This window comes from Haliotis rubra, unplaced genomic scaffold (genome assembly GCF_003918875.1).
Source record: "Haliotis rubra isolate DU_JTF1 unplaced genomic scaffold, ASM391887v1 Scf163, whole genome shotgun sequence".
NCBI classification, from domain to species: Eukaryota; Metazoa; Mollusca; class Gastropoda; order Lepetellida; family Haliotidae; genus Haliotis; species Haliotis rubra.
The window spans coordinates 1,099,090-1,118,191 of NW_025765592.1; the positions used below are offsets into that span (position 1 = coordinate 1,099,090).

General features: G+C 38.8%; 1 protein-coding gene across 1 annotated transcript in view; it reads right to left on the reverse strand.

Moving 5' to 3' along the window:
* LOC124271750 overlaps positions 1-19,102 on the reverse strand; it is a 387,369-nt gene that overhangs the window by 144,454 nt on the left and 223,813 nt on the right. The window contains exon 17 of the mRNA XM_046706916.1: positions 4,789-4,893. Coding sequence (XP_046562872.1) covers positions 4,789-4,893 — 105 coding nt within the window. The remainder of the gene's footprint in view (positions 1-4,788; positions 4,894-19,102) is intronic.

Here is a 19,102-nt window from a genome sequence, read left to right on the forward strand (position 1 = left end):
CCCAAGGAAAGTAGAATAAAGATGAATCATAGAGTTCCATACATCTTTATTTACTATATACCAGGTAACATGGATTTCGCATGTGAAGGATGTTACTGTCTGCATTGACGAGCCAATGGTAACTGCTGCACCAGGACCAAGGGACCAAACTGGTGAAGTCCTTGTACATCAGTAACTAAGATGTCGCGTAGATAGTGGGAAGCGAAAGACCATCTCCGAACACCCCTCCATAATCGATGTCATAGAGCAGTTGAAGTTAAAGCCCGAGTCTCATGAGGGTTCAATGCATCTGGAGGGGGAAGACCTAAAAAGGCTAAGGTAGTAAAAGAGACTTCCGCTGATGAGGCTGTAGAGAGCGGGATGAAAAGGCGTTTGCGCAGTCTGCGACGATCTTGTGAAGCAGCAATGTATATTCTCAAGGATATAACTGGGCAAAGAGAAAGGCCTTCAGTATCATCCGGCTCAAGTATGGTGGATTCTTCGCTATAAAATCCCAGCGAAGGGCCCAGAAAAATTCTGCCATGTTTCTTCTTCTCGAATAGTACTCGGTTCACATCCAATGCATGGAGTTCCGACATTCGAGCAGCGGTAGCCAAGGCTACCAGGAAGAAGGTCTTGAAGGTGATGCGCTCAAAGTTCTGTTTGTCCAAAGGTTCATAGTCCGTTGGAAACTAGATGTTGCAAAACGATTGACAAATCCCAAGCCAGGGGATGGAACTTCTTAGACTGGTCTGCCAGAGTGCAAGAGAGACTGGAGTTTAGTCACAGTCAAGATCTTGTTTCCTGTTGTTGTAGCTATTACAGAATTAATAGCTGCTATCAGGGTTCATACAGCCAAGAGCCCATGAGATTCAAGGGCTTTTCAAGGACTTTTCATGGACATATGACGTGTTTTCAAGCACCACTTTTCCCCCCAAAGTATCGCAGACAAGTTTCACTTTTGATTTCGACATTGCCGCTCAAGCATTAACAACGATCTATCATTACGTAGCGCAAATGCCCGATTTACAGACGGAGCCCGGTTTCTTTTTTTTATGATGTAAGGGACCAGGAAATAGACGCAATTTGATCAAAACAATCGATTCATAGTCAGTGGAACCACAACAAATACTTTAATGAAATTTTGAGATGCTACTCTCTGCCCCTGTCTATTCCCGTTGCTGTCGCGAGCCCCTCCATGCCAACTGTCAACAATCATGTTCATAATGATGATAGTTTGTTAAACAACTGTTTCTGTGATGCATGACAATTTCTAATAGCTGAAAAGGTGTTTGGGTATAGGTTATTCATGAACATCTTGCCTCCTAATATTTCTTAACTACCTTTCTAAACTGATATATTTAGCAATTCATGGGGACACTTTCTAGTCAAACAGACTGTAGTCTTGAATATGGAATAGTGCCGTCTTCCTTTAAGTCATCCCTAGTGAATCCACTCCTGAAAAGATCACAGTGTGGTCTTACAGGTTTCGAATGTGATAATACAAACATCCAAATTGCTGGACAAGGTCAAAGACCTTGGTGTGATTATCAACTCATATGCGTCACTGGATTATCATGTTTCCCATCTAGCTCAGAGCTGCTTTGTTCAACTGCGCACTATTGGACATATCCGACCATATCTCACCACTGAATCTGCCACCACTCTTCTCAGGATAAATGTCTCCTCGTTATCCCCACAGTGAGGACTTTTACATATGGTGAAAGGTCCTTTTCTTATGCAGACTCTACAACCTGGAACCAACTTCCTCAATATCTACATGACTGTACAGAACTTTCTACTTTTAAATCCTTACTAAAGACTCACTTCTTCAGATTAGCCTATGAGTCCAAACAATAATCCATTGAATAATTCCATGTATCCCTAGTTTTTCATTATCTCTTAGTGTCTGTAATTATGTAATTCTATGTCTTGCACTTTTAGCATTTTGTACATGGAAAATAGCGCATTACAAGCATGCTACTATTACAATAAACTTCAAATTTCTTCCACTTGTTATCGTAGAGAGATTGAGTAGAAGTATGATAGGAAGTAGAAGTTACTTGTCTGGAATATCCCTTGGTGATTAACGATCTCTGTAATCAGTGTAGGAAAGATAGCCCGTCCCAACGTCCGAGACGGGTGAATTTTGTGGAGGACGGGTTAAAAAAATATCTAGTCCGTCCTCATGTCGGGTCAATTTTAGCAAACCAATGACATATATATACACTTGGTTGGTCCAAATGGGACAAAGCATTGGCGATGACATTCTTTATTCCTGGAATGTGTCTGGCTCTTGCTGAGATTCCCAGGGAGTCTATCAGTTGGAAGAATAGCATTGCTCAGAGGATATGTCGAACCTGTTGACACCAGGTGTTTGATGTACCACACTACTCTCAAGTTGTTAGATAGCAAGATTGGTCGATTGGGAGATCCGCCCAATGTCTTATTGCCAAGAGAACTGCCTTGAACTCGAGTTCGTTGATGTGAAGTGACTGCTCCTCTAGTGACCACAGCCCTGCCGCTTGATGCTCATGAAGGTGAGCATCCAGACTCTGGCATGACACATCCACGAACAGGTGATGAGTAGGGTTGAACGGCATCAAACAAACTCCTCCGCAGATGTTAGATAGAAAGATAGAAAGTAGACGGATTAGTGCATGTGGATCAGCATGTTGAAGCTGGAGCCGACCCATGGTCGTGAGAGCTTGAGCTGACATTGGTATTCCGAGAAGTTCCTGCCATTGGCGTAACAACCTGTCTTGAGACAGTGGTAGAGGTACCAAGCGTTGTATCTTGGCCCATCTGTCCTGGGGAACATACATTTTGCCGAGATGAGTGTAGAAGAAGGCCCCCCAAAGAATTGTAGACGCTGTGTTGGGGTCAAAACCGATTTCTTGATGTTGACTATCCAACCCAGTTGGTGAAGTAGTTGAGTGGTGAACCGTAGATGCAGAGGGTCTGTTTGGGCTTCAATGCAATCGTCGATGTAAGCCTCAAAGACAATGCCCCGTCAATTGGGGAACAGAGTGATGGGCTTCGTAATGCGGGTAAATAGCCATGGGGGTATAGAAATGCCAAACGAGAGTACCCTCCACTGACAGGGGATGCCATGGAAAATGAACTGCAGAAACTTCCAATGATCTGGGAAAATTGGGACATGCAGAAATGCAGTCTTCCGGCTTCAAGATTGTGCGCAGAAGAGTCACTGAGATCATTCGGAAGCGAAGTTGAAAACCTTCATATTGAAGATGAGGCTGAAGTTTGTCTGAGTTCTTTTTCAGGACGAGAAATATTGGGAAGTAAATGCTGGGGTGTCAGGTGAAGGTCCTACAGACTCTATTGCTAGTTTGTCCAGTAATGTACTTAGTGTTGTAGGTGGGTAGGTACGTCAAACTTGACGCAAGTTTTATGAGTGACCCTCAGAATTCAGTTCAATAAAATCGATTTGATAAGCAAACAATGATGGTCTTCATTAATTTTGATATTTCTTTCAATTCATGTTAATAAATGTATGTTACAGTGAATAAATTACAAGCATGATTATTTATTCAGTATACCGGAGTGAGTGAGTATGGTTTTACGTCGCTTTTAGCAATATTCCAGCAATATCACGGCGGGGGACCCCAGAAATGGGCTTCACACATTGTGCCCATGTGGGGATTCGAACCTGGGTCTTTGGCATGATGAGCGGATGCTTTAACCACCAGACTACCCCACCACCCCTCAGTATATTGGAGTTTGTTATGACTGAATTGTACAGTCAAAAATATACTATTTATTAACTAACATATAAATGGCAATACAACACAAAACAACAAAATCTTTGCAAAACTCTTGCTTTCTGATATACACAATAAATTTTTGATGACACACAAATATTGAAAATGACCCCCAACAATAAATACTGTGAGTCATCATGACTCTTTTCTCAAAGTCTGTGTAAAATCCTGGAAACAGATGCAGAAGAAGACTGATCCTGAAGGTTCGACGAGTGTACAGCTGAAAGTTGTATGGAGATTTCTGGCGAAGGTAAGGTGGTGATCGACGTATCTGGAGGATTTGTTGAAGGTTCATTACGGCTCGGTAATGTTGCACCACAACCACCCTTGACAGAAGGGTAGGTTTGATGATCACCGGGGTCGTATCTCCTGGGGGTTGAAACAAACGGCGGAGGTTTTCACTCAAGTAGCAGTCAGACGGAGTATCCAAATAATCCCCGTACTTCGTCATTGAAGAGGACAATTGTCGAGCTTTCTTCATAGGCCTGTCTTTTTTGGCCAAAGGACCATGTTCATCTGGTCCCTGCTTTTCTATAGATGGAGAAATTATCATCATCCAGATCTCCATAATAGCTACATCTGGAAGTCCAGGCACACAAGGGTGAAGATTGGACTTGTAAAAACACCTTCTTGCATTGAGGACAAGTTCCCCTCTTCTCAGACAAAGAATTATACTTTCCTATAGTTGTAGATGAATTCAATAATATGTCATTTAAAAAACAGTATGTCTGCACAGCAGTGCGACAAGAAAGAGAATGATTAGACAAATGTGTCACATGATCAACCAAAGGGCATGCTGCATGCTTCACAGAGGCTTCAGGATGTCCAGGAATGGGGGCAGTGGGGTGTGTTCAGGTGAATGGCACAGGAGAGGCCAAAAACTTTGTTTGCAGTTCATTTTCACTCAGCTGTCAATCATGAAAGAGAGAGTACTAACCCTGAGAGAGAGTACTAACCCTGTAAAAATATAACTGTATTCATGTATGTCACCATACACCATCATGCAACAATTAAATAAATAAAATACCTGTTTTTTACAAAGGAAACAGGTTTTCTTGAAACACTGCTGACATGTCATAGAAAGCTGACCATGTCCATTTTGCCAACCTTGATACAGAAATCCATTGCCACACTGAAACATAAAACCCACAATATTATGATACAAAATTTTACAGGCAAACTAAGATTAGTTTATTTGCAAGTAATGAATCATTAGATTTTCATAACAACCCATGTCACATTTTATTGTCCCAAAGTGCACCAAGACAATAGACAATTGCTATGCAACATGTGTTGCATTGTTTCTTTACATCATAAAATTATTAAAATATTGTCAGGCATGACAACAATCCACAATCAGCATGTGGCCATAACAAATGGCATAACTTGTCAAGCATAGTTGTCAAATTGTCTATCACAAAATCAATTGCTTTGGCACACTTTTGCCTTGAAAAGTTCCTTTAAAAATACATAAACTATAACATAAAGACTCCCATCTCCCATTCTTTAAACTTTGCATGAAAAATCTAGTAATCAAATAATTTTAACCAATACTATACAATTATTGACTGGTGATGAGGTCAATATTGTTGTTCGCGGGTCCATAAAAACAGGTATTCACCGAATTCACCAGTCCATAATTGTTTTATTATGTAATTACCGAAAAAAAGCTTCTAAAAACCAAAACATGTCCATTTAGTCAAGAAAGTTTTATTTTCACTACAAACCAATAAGGTTATGTCAACAATACTGTGACATGTAAATATAGCAGGGTGTGGAGTCATGACCCACAGATCACATTCTTGTCTTGTCAGCATGCTGACAGGGTTAACCTCTTTGGTCATGTGGACAAGGCGTCCGATTTCGGATCAGAAGGTTTTAGGGCCGCTACATAACAATAGAATGACATCATAGCTTGACACCCTTACATAAACATTCATGGTACAATATCCATCACAAGAGCAGTTAAAACAAAGCTGATTTTATAGTGTTGGTAGAAATTGTAGTTAATGTTAACATTGCAGCTGTGCATTACAGGCAAGCAGTTATTTACCATGCTGTTCTGCACCTGCACATTAGGCCTAAGTGCAGAGTCAGTAGTTTCATGAACATCAATTGTTTGCAATAGTCTGTCAAAGTCAACATCATTCAGAAAGTTATTGATATTGCCAGCAGGCGGGACAGCATCTCAGCTATGGTTGCTGACATTTTCATCTTGGCTTTCTCATCAGTGTAGCCAGTATATGTTTTTAGGCTAGATTCAGACTTATGTCCGGTTACTGTCATAATATGACGGGAAGGGACCTGAGCTGCATCCAAGACGTGAACTGTTGTCGCTCTCAGTGAGTGATTGGTATACTTCATGGAGAGCCCTGCTCAGATTTGGCATCATTGGACCGAGACAGTTGTGGCCAAGGGGAATGGGATAATAATGCTGGTTATTTTCCATCTTCGAGTTCGGTTGTTGGAACAACTTTGGGCAGTTTTTGTTCAGCAGTCTTATGTACTTCACATAAGAACGGACTGGGCATCTTGTATTATCTGTAATAGACAAAAAGTTGAATAAAAATACATAAAAATGTAACATTTTGTGGATTTGAACCTTTGAACAAGCTCTTATCTAAGACTAAAAACCACACCCGAAGGAAATTGAATGAGAGTGACGTCCCTTGATATTTGTAGTTGTGGTTGCCTTGCCACCTGTTTGTAAAATAGATTATACCTGAAGTTGATGAAATGCAGTAGGCCTAGGCCCAATAGATTTATAAATCTACAGTAGCATTAAATCTACAGAGTAGCGTAAGCCTACTCAATGGGCAATGTTGATACTCATTATAATTGTCATATGTACTATCTACATTGTGAAAGCGTGTTGTGCATCTAAAAACATTTTGATTACAAGAAAGTAATGATTTTGGAATTTATATATTCACCTTGTATTGAAGAAATACAGGACTGTCCTCACTGCAAATGTAGTGGTACAGTTTCATCAAATCTGCGTTGGTAATGGGGGCATGATGATTAACTTCGCCGAATCCAATGAGCTTCAACTCTTTTACCATCACCTTGAAAGTCTTGCTTGATGTCTTGAAATCTGAGCCTCTTATTATGTCAATCTAAGGTCTTGTTTTTTTTATGTGTCTCTGGATACCATGTCTGTAGGCCATAAGCGTTGGTTTTTTGTATCTGTCTCCTTTTTCGGTCCTTGCTTCGAGATAAAATGTTGACAAAACAGCATCTAAATCTTCAGGGGCGAGGTTTTCAAATTTAATAGATTTTCCTTTATGGGTAAGATATTCCCTGAAAACATGTATCGCCGTTGAAGTCGCTTTCTTGGGTGTTTTTTTCATCAACATTTTCAAAAATGATATTTTCTTCAGTTACTGAAAGTTCCGTAAAAAGAGTTTGTTTACTATCTGTCATCTCGGCATTAACAATTGAAGTGTAACGGGGTCAAGCAAAGCAATCTGATTGGTTGAATCATAGGGAAGTCCTCATCTGGGTCTCTCAAGTAACTCAAGTCAATATGACTTTTGGTCGGACCTGGGTTGGAATCAATATGCCTTTCTGTCGACAGGCACGTGACCGCCTCTAGACCAATCAGGTAGCCGGAAAAATATGCTTACATAATAAAACCAGATATATGTATAAAGAAGTGAAATTCAGCAGAACACAGTAGCACAGATAGTTCAGGGGTCCTTCAACCAAGTTGTCTAACTCTGCCCCTTAAAGATCACATCTACTGTAGGGGGGTACAAATACATAAATCACTAACTGGCATTGCTATAAATGAAACCCCGTCATTAAAACTACTCACTTTGGTCTTTAATTAACTTAAATCAACCTTTTTGACAACAGGGCACAATTCTCACCCGCGAACGAAATTTCAACCAATCAGAGCTCAGCTGCTCAAAGCGTTTCTCTGTGGATGTCGCCATATGAGTTATAGATATGAGGGCCGATGCAGAATTCATCTACATTTCAGGGGGTAAATTATCTTGTTTACAGGTTTGTATAAACCTGAAATCGTGACAACTGTTGTGGAAAATGAAAGCTATATGTTCTCACAATCTACTGTCATTTAATTTTGACTCCTGCTTTGCCTAGTTTCCGAGTTACAACTTGTTTGCATAGGCGATTCTGTCATAATCGCTTGGTGTCGTTAGGCTTTATTTGTATAATGACTGATCCAAATTGATCCCATTTCTGTGTTTTTTTTACCTCGATATTTAATCATGTCATGTAAAAATGTGTTTGTATTATCAAAACAGTGTCGGCCCATAAGTTTTCACATGCAATACAGCAATTAATACACCCTTGTTGTAACCCGTGTTAGGTGGTATAAACCTACACATGTTATTTGTCATCATTCACTTGACGGTCAGTTAATGAATTTATAACAGGTATAATTAGTGGTAACACCACTTAGATTACCCGACAAAGGTTCCCATTTGGCATTTCTTGTGTCTGGAGTAAATATTCAACATTGTAAACATCGATCAAAGGATTAACCGATAACACGCTGATTGATTAATTACTTTTATCTTATACAGCGGATTTGTCAAAAGGTAGTGTTTATGTAGGTAGATTTACTAATCTATACTGAATACACTCTGTCGTGTCGCTGTCTGCGTAAAAACAACGTCCTTCTTTCAAAGGATTAACTGGCAATACATTGATTGATTGCTCATTATTGGCTAACTAAATTACTGTTTTTAAAGAAAGGCGGACATTATGCAATTAGTTGCCAAGGGTGCGATCTTGGGTGACCAATGAGACTATACACCAATGTGAAATACCTGAAAAGATTTATCACTTTTTCATATATTAAACTGTTAAAAGACACATCACTTGGAACAGCTGCAGATAAATGGCATATCACTTGTTTTTGTGGATATTGATGGATACATTCCTCGAACAAGGTAATAGCCTGACATTGTTCCTATAACTTTAAATCTGTTTTCATTTTAATATTTGCATTTTGTTTATATTCATTTGTCGTAGCATTCAACAGAATCATTGTTTTCGCCGTGAAGTGTAATGAGACAGACAACATACGCTAGGGTGTGTGTGCGAATTATGATTCACATTGGCAAACTATAAAATGTCTAGATATTACAGTTCTGCTATAAATGCACTATAAGTATCAGCAGATCGTCTGCTTTTTATTTAGTTTCAAAATGCATACAAGTATGATAATAACCTAATTAGGATTATAAGACCAAACATAAAGACGTACAGTGACTAGTATCTACATACTGGTGAGTGGACGTTAACCATGAGTATGAAGCAAGAAATTTATCGCGCAGTTTTGTGACTTCGACCCCCACCTCGCTTCCGTGGAAGACATCGTTATTTTATAAGTTGTGTCATGCAAAATCCTTTTGGTTATGATTCCAATACATATTTAACTACAAGTAGAAAGTAGTTTTCATTTTCTAACTTGATGAAAACAAACCATAATCTCATTAATTTTAACAGACTTTAGCCCGTCACTTTACGATTTTCAAAAATGGCGGCGCCCTGTTGCGAACAACCGCCAGTCTGAGGATAAATGCTATTTAGGTTTGTTTTCACAGTGTTACAAATCAAACCTACTTTCTACTGGTAGTAAAATATGTATTTGATTGATGGCCAATAGGATTTTGCATAACATAGCTTATAACATAACAATTTCTCTCGTGGCAGCGAGGTGAGTGTAAATATAATACTACTTACAATATTATTGTTACTTCGACCACAACCTCACTTCCGAGGAAGAAATCGTTATGTTACAAGTCGTGTCATGGAAAATCTTTATGGTCATCAATCATATACATATTTTACTACAACTAGTAAATAGTTTTGATTCTTTAACTTCCGTGAAGCGATCTGAACACAAGTAAGATATCGTTTCCGGCTTCCACAACGCTCACTTTGCACTCACAAACATAACCCATTTAGCACGAACTGCGGGTCCTGTGGAAATCTGTGCATGGTGACACCATCGCCCAACCCCTAGGAGCAATTGACCACAAAGCAACGATTCTGCATGTCTTCGTTGATGTCGAGAAATCATCAAAATAATGAGCTTGCTACACACTTTCTATACAACTAACTGAAAATCGTTCCTCATATGATGTCACTGCAGTGCTCTGGCGACAGAGTTACGTAACCTGTCTATGGTTTCGTTGGCGTCGGAGAGTGAAGCAGGCGACTTTTTGGCCACTTTTAATCGCTCGGTATTAATTAACCACAACTTTTTTAAGAATGAATTTGGTGTTCCGCATAAGTCGAACCACAAATCTTTTATATGTAATAGTTAAAAGAGTAAAAAAAAAAAGAAGTTTATTTGTTCTTTAAGACTAACTACCATGACTCAATTTGCTGGTGGACAAATGAGTGAGACATGAGACTGGGCTACCACCTGCAAGGACAGCAGACATAAACTTTGAGACAATGTTTAAAGTATTACGCATATATACATACCAAAGGGTATTTATTTCTTCAGTCTAAACAAGCAGACAAAAGGAAGCGTGGATGCACATCAGATGCCATCATTTGGAAATGTCCCTGGATGGCTAAAGTATGATTTTAAAATAAGTATCCCAGCAGTGCAAGCATTTTCAGATTTCTGGTGCATGGAAGATTAGATTGGTTTTGATTCCATTTCTGTATTTTGTACCTTGATATTTAATCATGTCATGTAAATATGTTATGTCATCTAACCTATAATATGAAAAATACACATTTGATTTGACACAGTAAACATAAAACCCATTTTGCAATTGATAACAAATACAAACCATTTAGGTAAATGTATACAGACAATTATTTACTTTAGTACAAAGCAACATGCAAGCATTATTTTTTTTAACAATGAAGTTACATTCATATTCATAAAACAGTAACGACCCTTCAGGCAACTACATTGCATACTTTATTGTAAGGATTACTTCTCCCTTGTTGTCTTCCTACACAGATATTTTTCATGGTTCACTTGAAGCTCAATTAAACAATTTACAACTGGCATAATCAGGGATAACACAACCCAGATTACCTGGCATTTCTTGAGTCTGGGGCAATTACCGGTACTTGACCTTACTCGATCAGGTCTGAATTTATGGTGGGCAGACAATAGGCCCACTCAGACAAAAATGACAGTAAGCCCTTGCAAAAATCTAACTCAGAGGATAAAACACCCTTTGAGTTGATTTTGAGTTGACAGGTGATAACATGATGTTTTCTAAGCAATTCCTCCCACTGCTGACAGTGGTTACAGGTAAGTAGCATATGTGAAAACCATATGCACCCAGGCTCCTCAGTGATGATGTTGTTATTTTAACAATGGAATGAAGTCTGCCTAATGTTGTTTCAGAGAATTGGCTTAAATTGGTCACTTGCTCCTATGTTTGATTTTGTTGGACAGGGCAGTGAGCATGGTGTTTATTAAGACGGTCTTTTAAATGTTATTGCAGAGACACGTTAAAACGTTATTACTGTTAAAGCTTATATTATGTTATATTTTACATGATATATTCATGTGAGAATAGATTCATTTGCTGCAAGAAGATTTGTTGGTATTCTATTACATCTTTTCATTGAGGGTCTTTTTTCCTACCCATTGAGGGTTTTTGTCATGGAGGCATTTAGCCTAGGAGTGTTTTGTCGGTAACTGAAATGAATGAGCGTCTTTTCTGTGTTGTTGTTTTTGTCAGTCGTCCGTCTGTTATTATCCACCAAAAAAATATCAATTCCTTACACATGCTTTTAATAATCTGAACTTTTATAAGTGGTACGTTTTCAATGATGTTCAGTATATATCAAAAAAGAAAAAATAGAATTGGCCGATAACATGTTGACTGATTATTATAATTATCTTAGACTGTGGACTGTGGACTTGTCAAAAGTTAGTGTTTATAGATGTATCCTCCTTTAAAGTTCCTGTTTAAATAGCCTTGTTCAAAGGATTAGCTGATAATACTTTGACTGTTTGGTCATTGTTATCTACCTAAACGATTTTGTATTTTAAAAACCATGGATATCATGAAAATGATGTCATATGTGCTGTTTTAGTTGACCAGTTAAGACTTTACGCTTTTGTGAAACACCTGAGATGAAGTTATGTGACCAGTTGAGTTATAATATCTAAAAAATATCTGAATATATTTTACAATACCATATAGTTAAAAGGCATGTGACATCGAACATAGATTTTGTATCAGCTGCAGAAGCATAAGAGATTGTTCCTTTAGTCATATTGACAGATATATTACTCCAAATAGGTAACTGTCTGATATTATACAGATATTACACATATTTGATTTGTTCACACATAAGACTTTGGCTCCTAGAGTAATTAAATCTTGAACTGGTACGTGGCTACTCGATGACAGATACATATTTCACCCTCCATTCCTTAAATGGGACCCAGCACTATTATTTTGAAGGAAATGGTGTTGCTTGAATATTCCCACACACATAAAACTAAAACATGTAAGAAGAATTACTTTTGTCATGGGTCAATTTCTTTGTGAATGTGTTAGTGTGTGACAGTGTGACTTGTATCTATTAGACAAGAGACAGGGTTCAAGAATTGTAATAGTAATTCATTTTTCTATGAGATACTTTGTCATGACAATACCAGAAACAACTCTGTCTCAAGTGGGCATCTCACTGTGCCGTGACCTAGGTTTTCTTGTGATGGCTGAAGACAATGGGCTTGCAGTAGTGTCTTCATTTAACTGTAGCAATTAAGTTTCAAACTCAACAGTAAGCTGCTGGACTATGTTAAAGAACAAATAAACTTTGTTTTTTTGTACTCTTTTAACTATTACATATGAAAGATTTGTGGTTAGTCTTATGCCAAATTCATTCTTTAAAAACTTGTGGTTAATTAATACTGAGCGATTAAAAGTTGCCAAAAAGTTGCCTGATTCACTTTCGCCCGCCAGCGAAACCACAGACAGGTTACTTAACTCTGTCGCCAGAGCACTGCAGTGACGTCATGTGAGGAATGATTTTCAGTTAGTTGTATATAAAGTGTGTAGCAAGCTTGTCATTTTAATGATTTCTTGACATCAACGAAGACATGCCAAATCGTTGCGTTGTTGTCAATTGTTCCTAGGGGTCGGGCAATGGTGTCACCATGCACAGATTTCCACAGGACCCCACAGTTCATGCTAAATGGGTTGTTTATGAGTGCGAAGCTAGCGTTGTGGAAGTCTGAAACATATCTTACTTGTGTTCAGATCGCTTAAAGTTAAGAATCAAAACTACTTACTAGTTGTAGTAAAATATGTATATGATTGATGACCATAAAGATTTTCCATGACACAACTTGTAACATAACAATTTCTTCCTCGGAAGCGAGGTTGTGCTCGAAGTAACAATAATATTGTAAGTAGTATTATATATAAATCCTATTGGCCATCAATCAAATACATATTTTACTACCAGTAGAAAGTAGTTTTGATTCTGTAACACTGTGAAAACAAACCTAAATAGCATTTATCCTCAGACTGGCAGATGTTCGCGACAGGGCGCCGCCTTTTTTCAAATCGTTAAGTCACGGGCTAAAGTTTAGAAAATTAAAACTACTTTTTACTCGTAGTTAAATATATATTTGAATCATGACCAAAAGGATTTTGCATGACACAACTTGTAACATAATGATTTCGTCCACGGAAGCAAGGTGGGGGTCGAAGTGACAATACTCAGCGATACATTTCTTGCTACGTCCACTCACCAGTATGTAGATACTAGTCAATGTACGTCTTTATATTTGGTCTTATAATCCTAATTAGTTTATTATCATACTTGTATGCATTTTGAAACTAAATCAAAAGCAGACGATCTGCTGATATAGTGAATTTATAAAAGGTCTGTAATATCTAGACATTTTATAGTTTGCCAATGTGAATCATAATTCGCACACACGCCCTAGTGTATGTTGTCTGTCTCATTACACTTCATGGCGAAAACAATGATTCTGTTGAATGCTACGACAAGTGAATAAAAACAAAATGCAAATATTAAAATGAAAACAGATTAAAGTTATAGGAACAATGTCAGGCTATTACCTTGTTCGAGGAATGTATCCATCAATATCCACAAAAACGAGTGATATGCCATTCATCTGCAGCTGTTCCAAGTGATGTGTCTTTTAACAGTCTAATATACGAAAAAGTGATCTATCGTTTCAGGTATTTCACATTGGTATATAGTTTCACTGGTCACCCAAGATAGCACACCTGGCAACTAATTGCATAATGTCCACCATTCTTTAAAAAAAAGTAATTTAGTTAGCCAATAATGAGCAATCAATCAATGTATTGCCAGTTAATCCTTTGAAAGAAGGACGTTGTTTTTACACAGACACAGACACGACAGAGTGTATTCAGTATAGATTAGTAAATCTACATACATAAACACTACCTTTTGACAAATCCGCTGTGCAAGATGAAAGTAATATGTTTATAATGTTGAGCATTAAAATTACTCCAGACACAAGAAATGCCAAATGGGAACCTTTGTCGGGTAATCTAAGTGGTGTTACCACTAATTATACCTGTTATAAATTCATTAACTGACCGTCAAGTGAATGATGACAAATAACATGTGTAGGTTTATACCACCTAACACGGGTTACAACAAGGGAGTATTAATTGCTGTATTGCATGTGAAAACTTATGAGCCGACACTGTTTTGAGAATACAAACAGAACTTCATTGTTGCATAGGAAATACATTTAAGCATTTGCTGTGTGCTAAAACTGTATGTACCTATTTACCTAAGTAAATTTTCAGATTCTTCTAGCAATGGCAAAGTAGGGTTGTTTAGTTTACGGATTCAAATAAATCAAATGTCAATTTTTAATATCATACGTAATAGACGTCATATTTTTACATGACATGATTAAATTTCAAGGTAAAACACAGGAATGGGATCAAATTGGATCAGGCATTAGAAAACCTGAAAAAGCCAACACTGCTTTGATACTTTATTACAATCAGACAAGAACTACCAGGGATATTTTCAAATAACTGCATCTGATGGGCATCCACCCTTCTTAATGTCGCACTGTTTAGGTTGAAGAAATTAACCGTAACCTTGATGAGCGAGGCTGATCATCGTTTTCACTATCACTAGCGTCTGGCTCGAACAAAAAAGGACTTGCGACACCAAGCGATTTTGACAGAATCGTCTATGAAAACAAGTTGTAACTCGGAAACTAGGCAAAGCAGGAGACAAAAGTAAAGGACAGTAGATTGTGATAACATATAGCTTACATTTTTCACAACAGTTGTCACGATTTCAGGTTTATACAAACCTGTAAACAAGATAATTTACCCCCCTGAAATAGGAACAATTACATGTATTGTTAGTAATTATTAGTAAACTTACCTCTGGATTATGGTTGCCTTATTCCTGTGGATTCCACAGACACATACAGAATGGAAATGAAATTTTTTAACTAAGTCATAGCTATCCCTAGTGGTATGCTTAAAAGAGTTATGCAGTTATCTCCCTTGGCTGTGACGTCACAACATACTGTAAACGTATTATATTTCGCGCAGGTTTTATTTTCGCGCTTTTCGCGCAAAACAGTTTAGCGCGAAAATTTATACAACGCGAATAAACCTGTCATTCATTCAGTCATTATATACTAGTACTTGCATCACGATATCTCACTTTCTAAGCACTTAATACTTCCGTGAGTAAACGGATTACTGTGTACTAGTATATCGCACAGATAGGGATTTCCTGTGAGTAAGCAATAAACGCCGCTGGCAAAGAGACAGCTGGCAGTTCCGGCAATTACTGATTGCGCGAATAATTGACCGCGCGATGTAGTCTTAACTGTCAATTCCGCGAAAATTGCACCACGCGAAAATAAGTACGTTTACAGTAGTTGTTGAAAACCTCTCATGATTTTTCTGAAGAAAAACTAACATCTTCTGCATCTCCTCGTGGGGAGGTTGGCGCGCTGGCACTAAATCCAGAGGTAAGTTTACTAATAATTACTAACAATACATGTAATTGTTCTTAATTATAGCCGTAAACATTCCCTCTGGATTATGGTTGCCAGAATCACACATAAGGAAGGAGGGTTTATGCAGATGATGAATACAGCAATACCACTAATTATCCCGTTATAGTCTATGACATAACAATTAGGGTAACTATGACTTAGGTGATGAAATGTAATTATATGAATTATCTAGATCATTCCCTGGATATTCTAGTATTCAATTACCTAAAGGGAAGGATCATACTCGTGAGGGAGAAATATTTGGTGTTTGGAGAAGACTGACGTCACTTCCTGTCCAAAACCTCATAGGTGGTTCTGTAATAGTCTATTTGACCGATTCTCATTTAAACTGGTTTATGTGACGTCACTTCCTGTTTGATGACATCACTTCCTGTTTGATGACGTCACTTCCTGTTTGATGACATCACTTCCGGTTCACGATGTCACTTCCGGTTCATGATTTCAAGTCTTCTCGTAGTTTATTTAACTGGAGTAATAAACTGCAGCGGATATAATAATTCCACTTGCTGGTGATAAATATTAATAGATAAGGTTCTTCAAAGATCCTCATCCTTCCGTTTACTGTTAACCTGTTTCCTCCCTCACAGTCCAAAACAGTGAACCACTGCTGATTCTGAAAATATCAGCAACCCCCCCCCTTCTTTTTCCCCCTCAAGGGAAAAAACAGGTGGAGGAGAGGCGCTGTCGGTAGGCTCTCTAAGGATGGAATGACGTTTCGCAAAAGTAAATTGGTGTAGGGATTAGATATTTTCCACCGGCATGCAGCAACAATCTGATCTATGAAAAAGGACCCCCAAGCTGCAAGTGACGACATCCAGGCCCTGGTGTCATGCAGGGAAAACTATTGTTCACTAAGTTGGGGTCACAGTCCTGGTAAACAAAAGTGATTATCCTCCTAAGCCAAGACGATATAATATGCAATCAAGATCTCCAAATCAACAATTGTCTTGCATGAGATAAAAAAAAGCGGCAAATACATCTGATATGGAGAGTACGCCGGAGATATCATCTCAGAGCTCAAATAGGTCATAGGACTCTAGTTCAGTCTGATCTAGAGGCAGATGTAGGGAATACTTGAATCTGGGATACTCTGTGGATGAGAGACCGCTAGCAGATGCCCGATTCTTGGCAAGAAAAAACTGGTAAAGTGCTTCATGACAGCCATCCATAGCCTCCTGTAAAGGGGATTGGCTAAAGTCTATGGCAAAAATTCTGGTATTCTGTAACTGGAAGCTGTATCAATGACAAGGAGAAACCCCACCTGTTAAGGAAAAGAAATGTCAAGGAATTTCCTACATAGGTTTGGAAGACTTCTGGAGGGACTACAGAATGAGACATAAAGCCAACGTGGGGAAGATTGTAGGACTAGGAGCTGAAAAAATAAGAATAAATAAAGAATTAAATTCGTAACTGGACTGATCTAATCGGCTTGTAGATCAAGCTGTTAGAACCACTGCTAGTCCTTGTATATCCTAAACAGAAACGATTGCTGATCTGTAGTCCACCATAGGACTGTGTTTCAGTGTCTTAACGTCACGAAGATAAAGATAGAAATCGGCTAAGAAATCTGAATTCCCCTCAACATAAAAAATGGAGGATCGATATCAGAACAATGAAAAATATCCAGAGATTGGTGAAACAATTTCCTCATTGGATTGTTCTGGAAGTTCTTCTCCAGTCAAGAGGCGAGATGGTACTAGTGCTGCGGAATAGTCCAACACAAACAATCAAGTGTGATTGGCATCAGAAAACTGCCTGAAAAACAACATCCAAAGAGGAGTGGGCAAGCATCCCTCGTGGGCTGACATGACCACCACAGTAACTTGATTAATTGCCAAATAATCCTCAAAACCTGGGTGAGGAAGCTACCCGATACCCAAGACAAGGCAACCGCCATATGAAAAGATATCGATCTAGTATGCATGGGCTAAAACTTAAAACTCCCTTGGACTAGGAGGAACGTGATTTAAATGTGAATGAAAGTTTGGGATAATTCGAGAACAGATGTGAGAAATCCTTATCAATTGGAAGCACTGGCGAGAAAAAAACAACCCCATCTTAACAAGGTTGACATGGGCTTGTCTAGCCGAGGATGCTAAACCTTCGTATTGACAAGATTGTGACTGAATTGTCCAGCCACGTTGTACAGTGAACGCAGACACGAGATCACAGAATAATGTCCCACATGGTGCATAAAATTCTTACAGTGCATCTCCAAAGGCGCGTCATATGTCTAAAGAAACGTACCTTCAAAGAAAAGGACATACTAATCAATGCACCGTTGATTAAACCCATGATTAAACTCATGTCCCCCCGTAACACTCTACAACCTAACAACACAATGTTTACGGCGGCCATTTACAATGTATGAGCTCTCGGCCAATCAGCGTCATTCAGTCCGCAGTAAATACTATTTATCAGCCAATGAAATAATTCGTTATATTTTAGCTTACACAAGGTCTAAGCTGGTTCCCAAGCTGGTTCCTGGCTCCCGTTGCTCTCGCGAGCTTGCGCCACATTGCGTATATTGCTATAAGCGAGACAGGGCCCAGCTTAACACAAGGTCGCAAAGCATGGCAGAAGTAGGTAGACCAACGGAAGATGCCATGAGCGTGTTTAGGGAGATGAGGATGATGAAAAAGTAAACAAACGACAGAATAAACCTTCCAAGATCCGTCAGAATGCAGAGGGATAATAGGCACTTGTTGGAACAATAAATGTGCCCTATAACACGCCTTTTCCAGGTACAAGGCACATGCTCAAGGTGTTGACATGTTACCTGTTATTACCCCTGATAGCCCGGGCTGCCAAGAGGCGCGAGAAAATTGAATAGCCACACGATTTATCCCACCAGGTACCCATGTACCCTGCTGGTTATATACAGGCAAATGAATAAACACACTTGCCTGTATTCAGTGACTGGATATCAGTCTTGTTTCCAACCTACCGGTATATCACCCGTGCCTCCCCAGGAGCGCTCAGCTGACAGTGCATGCTGGCAAGAAAACGCACGTGTCATCCCTGTGATCTGATCCATTCACCTGGCTGTCACCTGGTCCGACGCATGTACTACCTGAACTGCCGACGCCTCGTGGGACAGCGGATTGAGTTTGAACCCTGGCCTCGAATAAAGCCGTGGTGTTGCTAATTCAGTAATAATAATAGTATAATAATAATGAATGTTACATATCGTGAAATCCAACCACAAGGTGGATGCTCAAGCGCTACAAAGTGAGGTTGGAGTTAATAGTACAGTGAAAGAGATGCGTTGAAAGATGTGATCTGAACGCAATAAAAAGATGGAAAC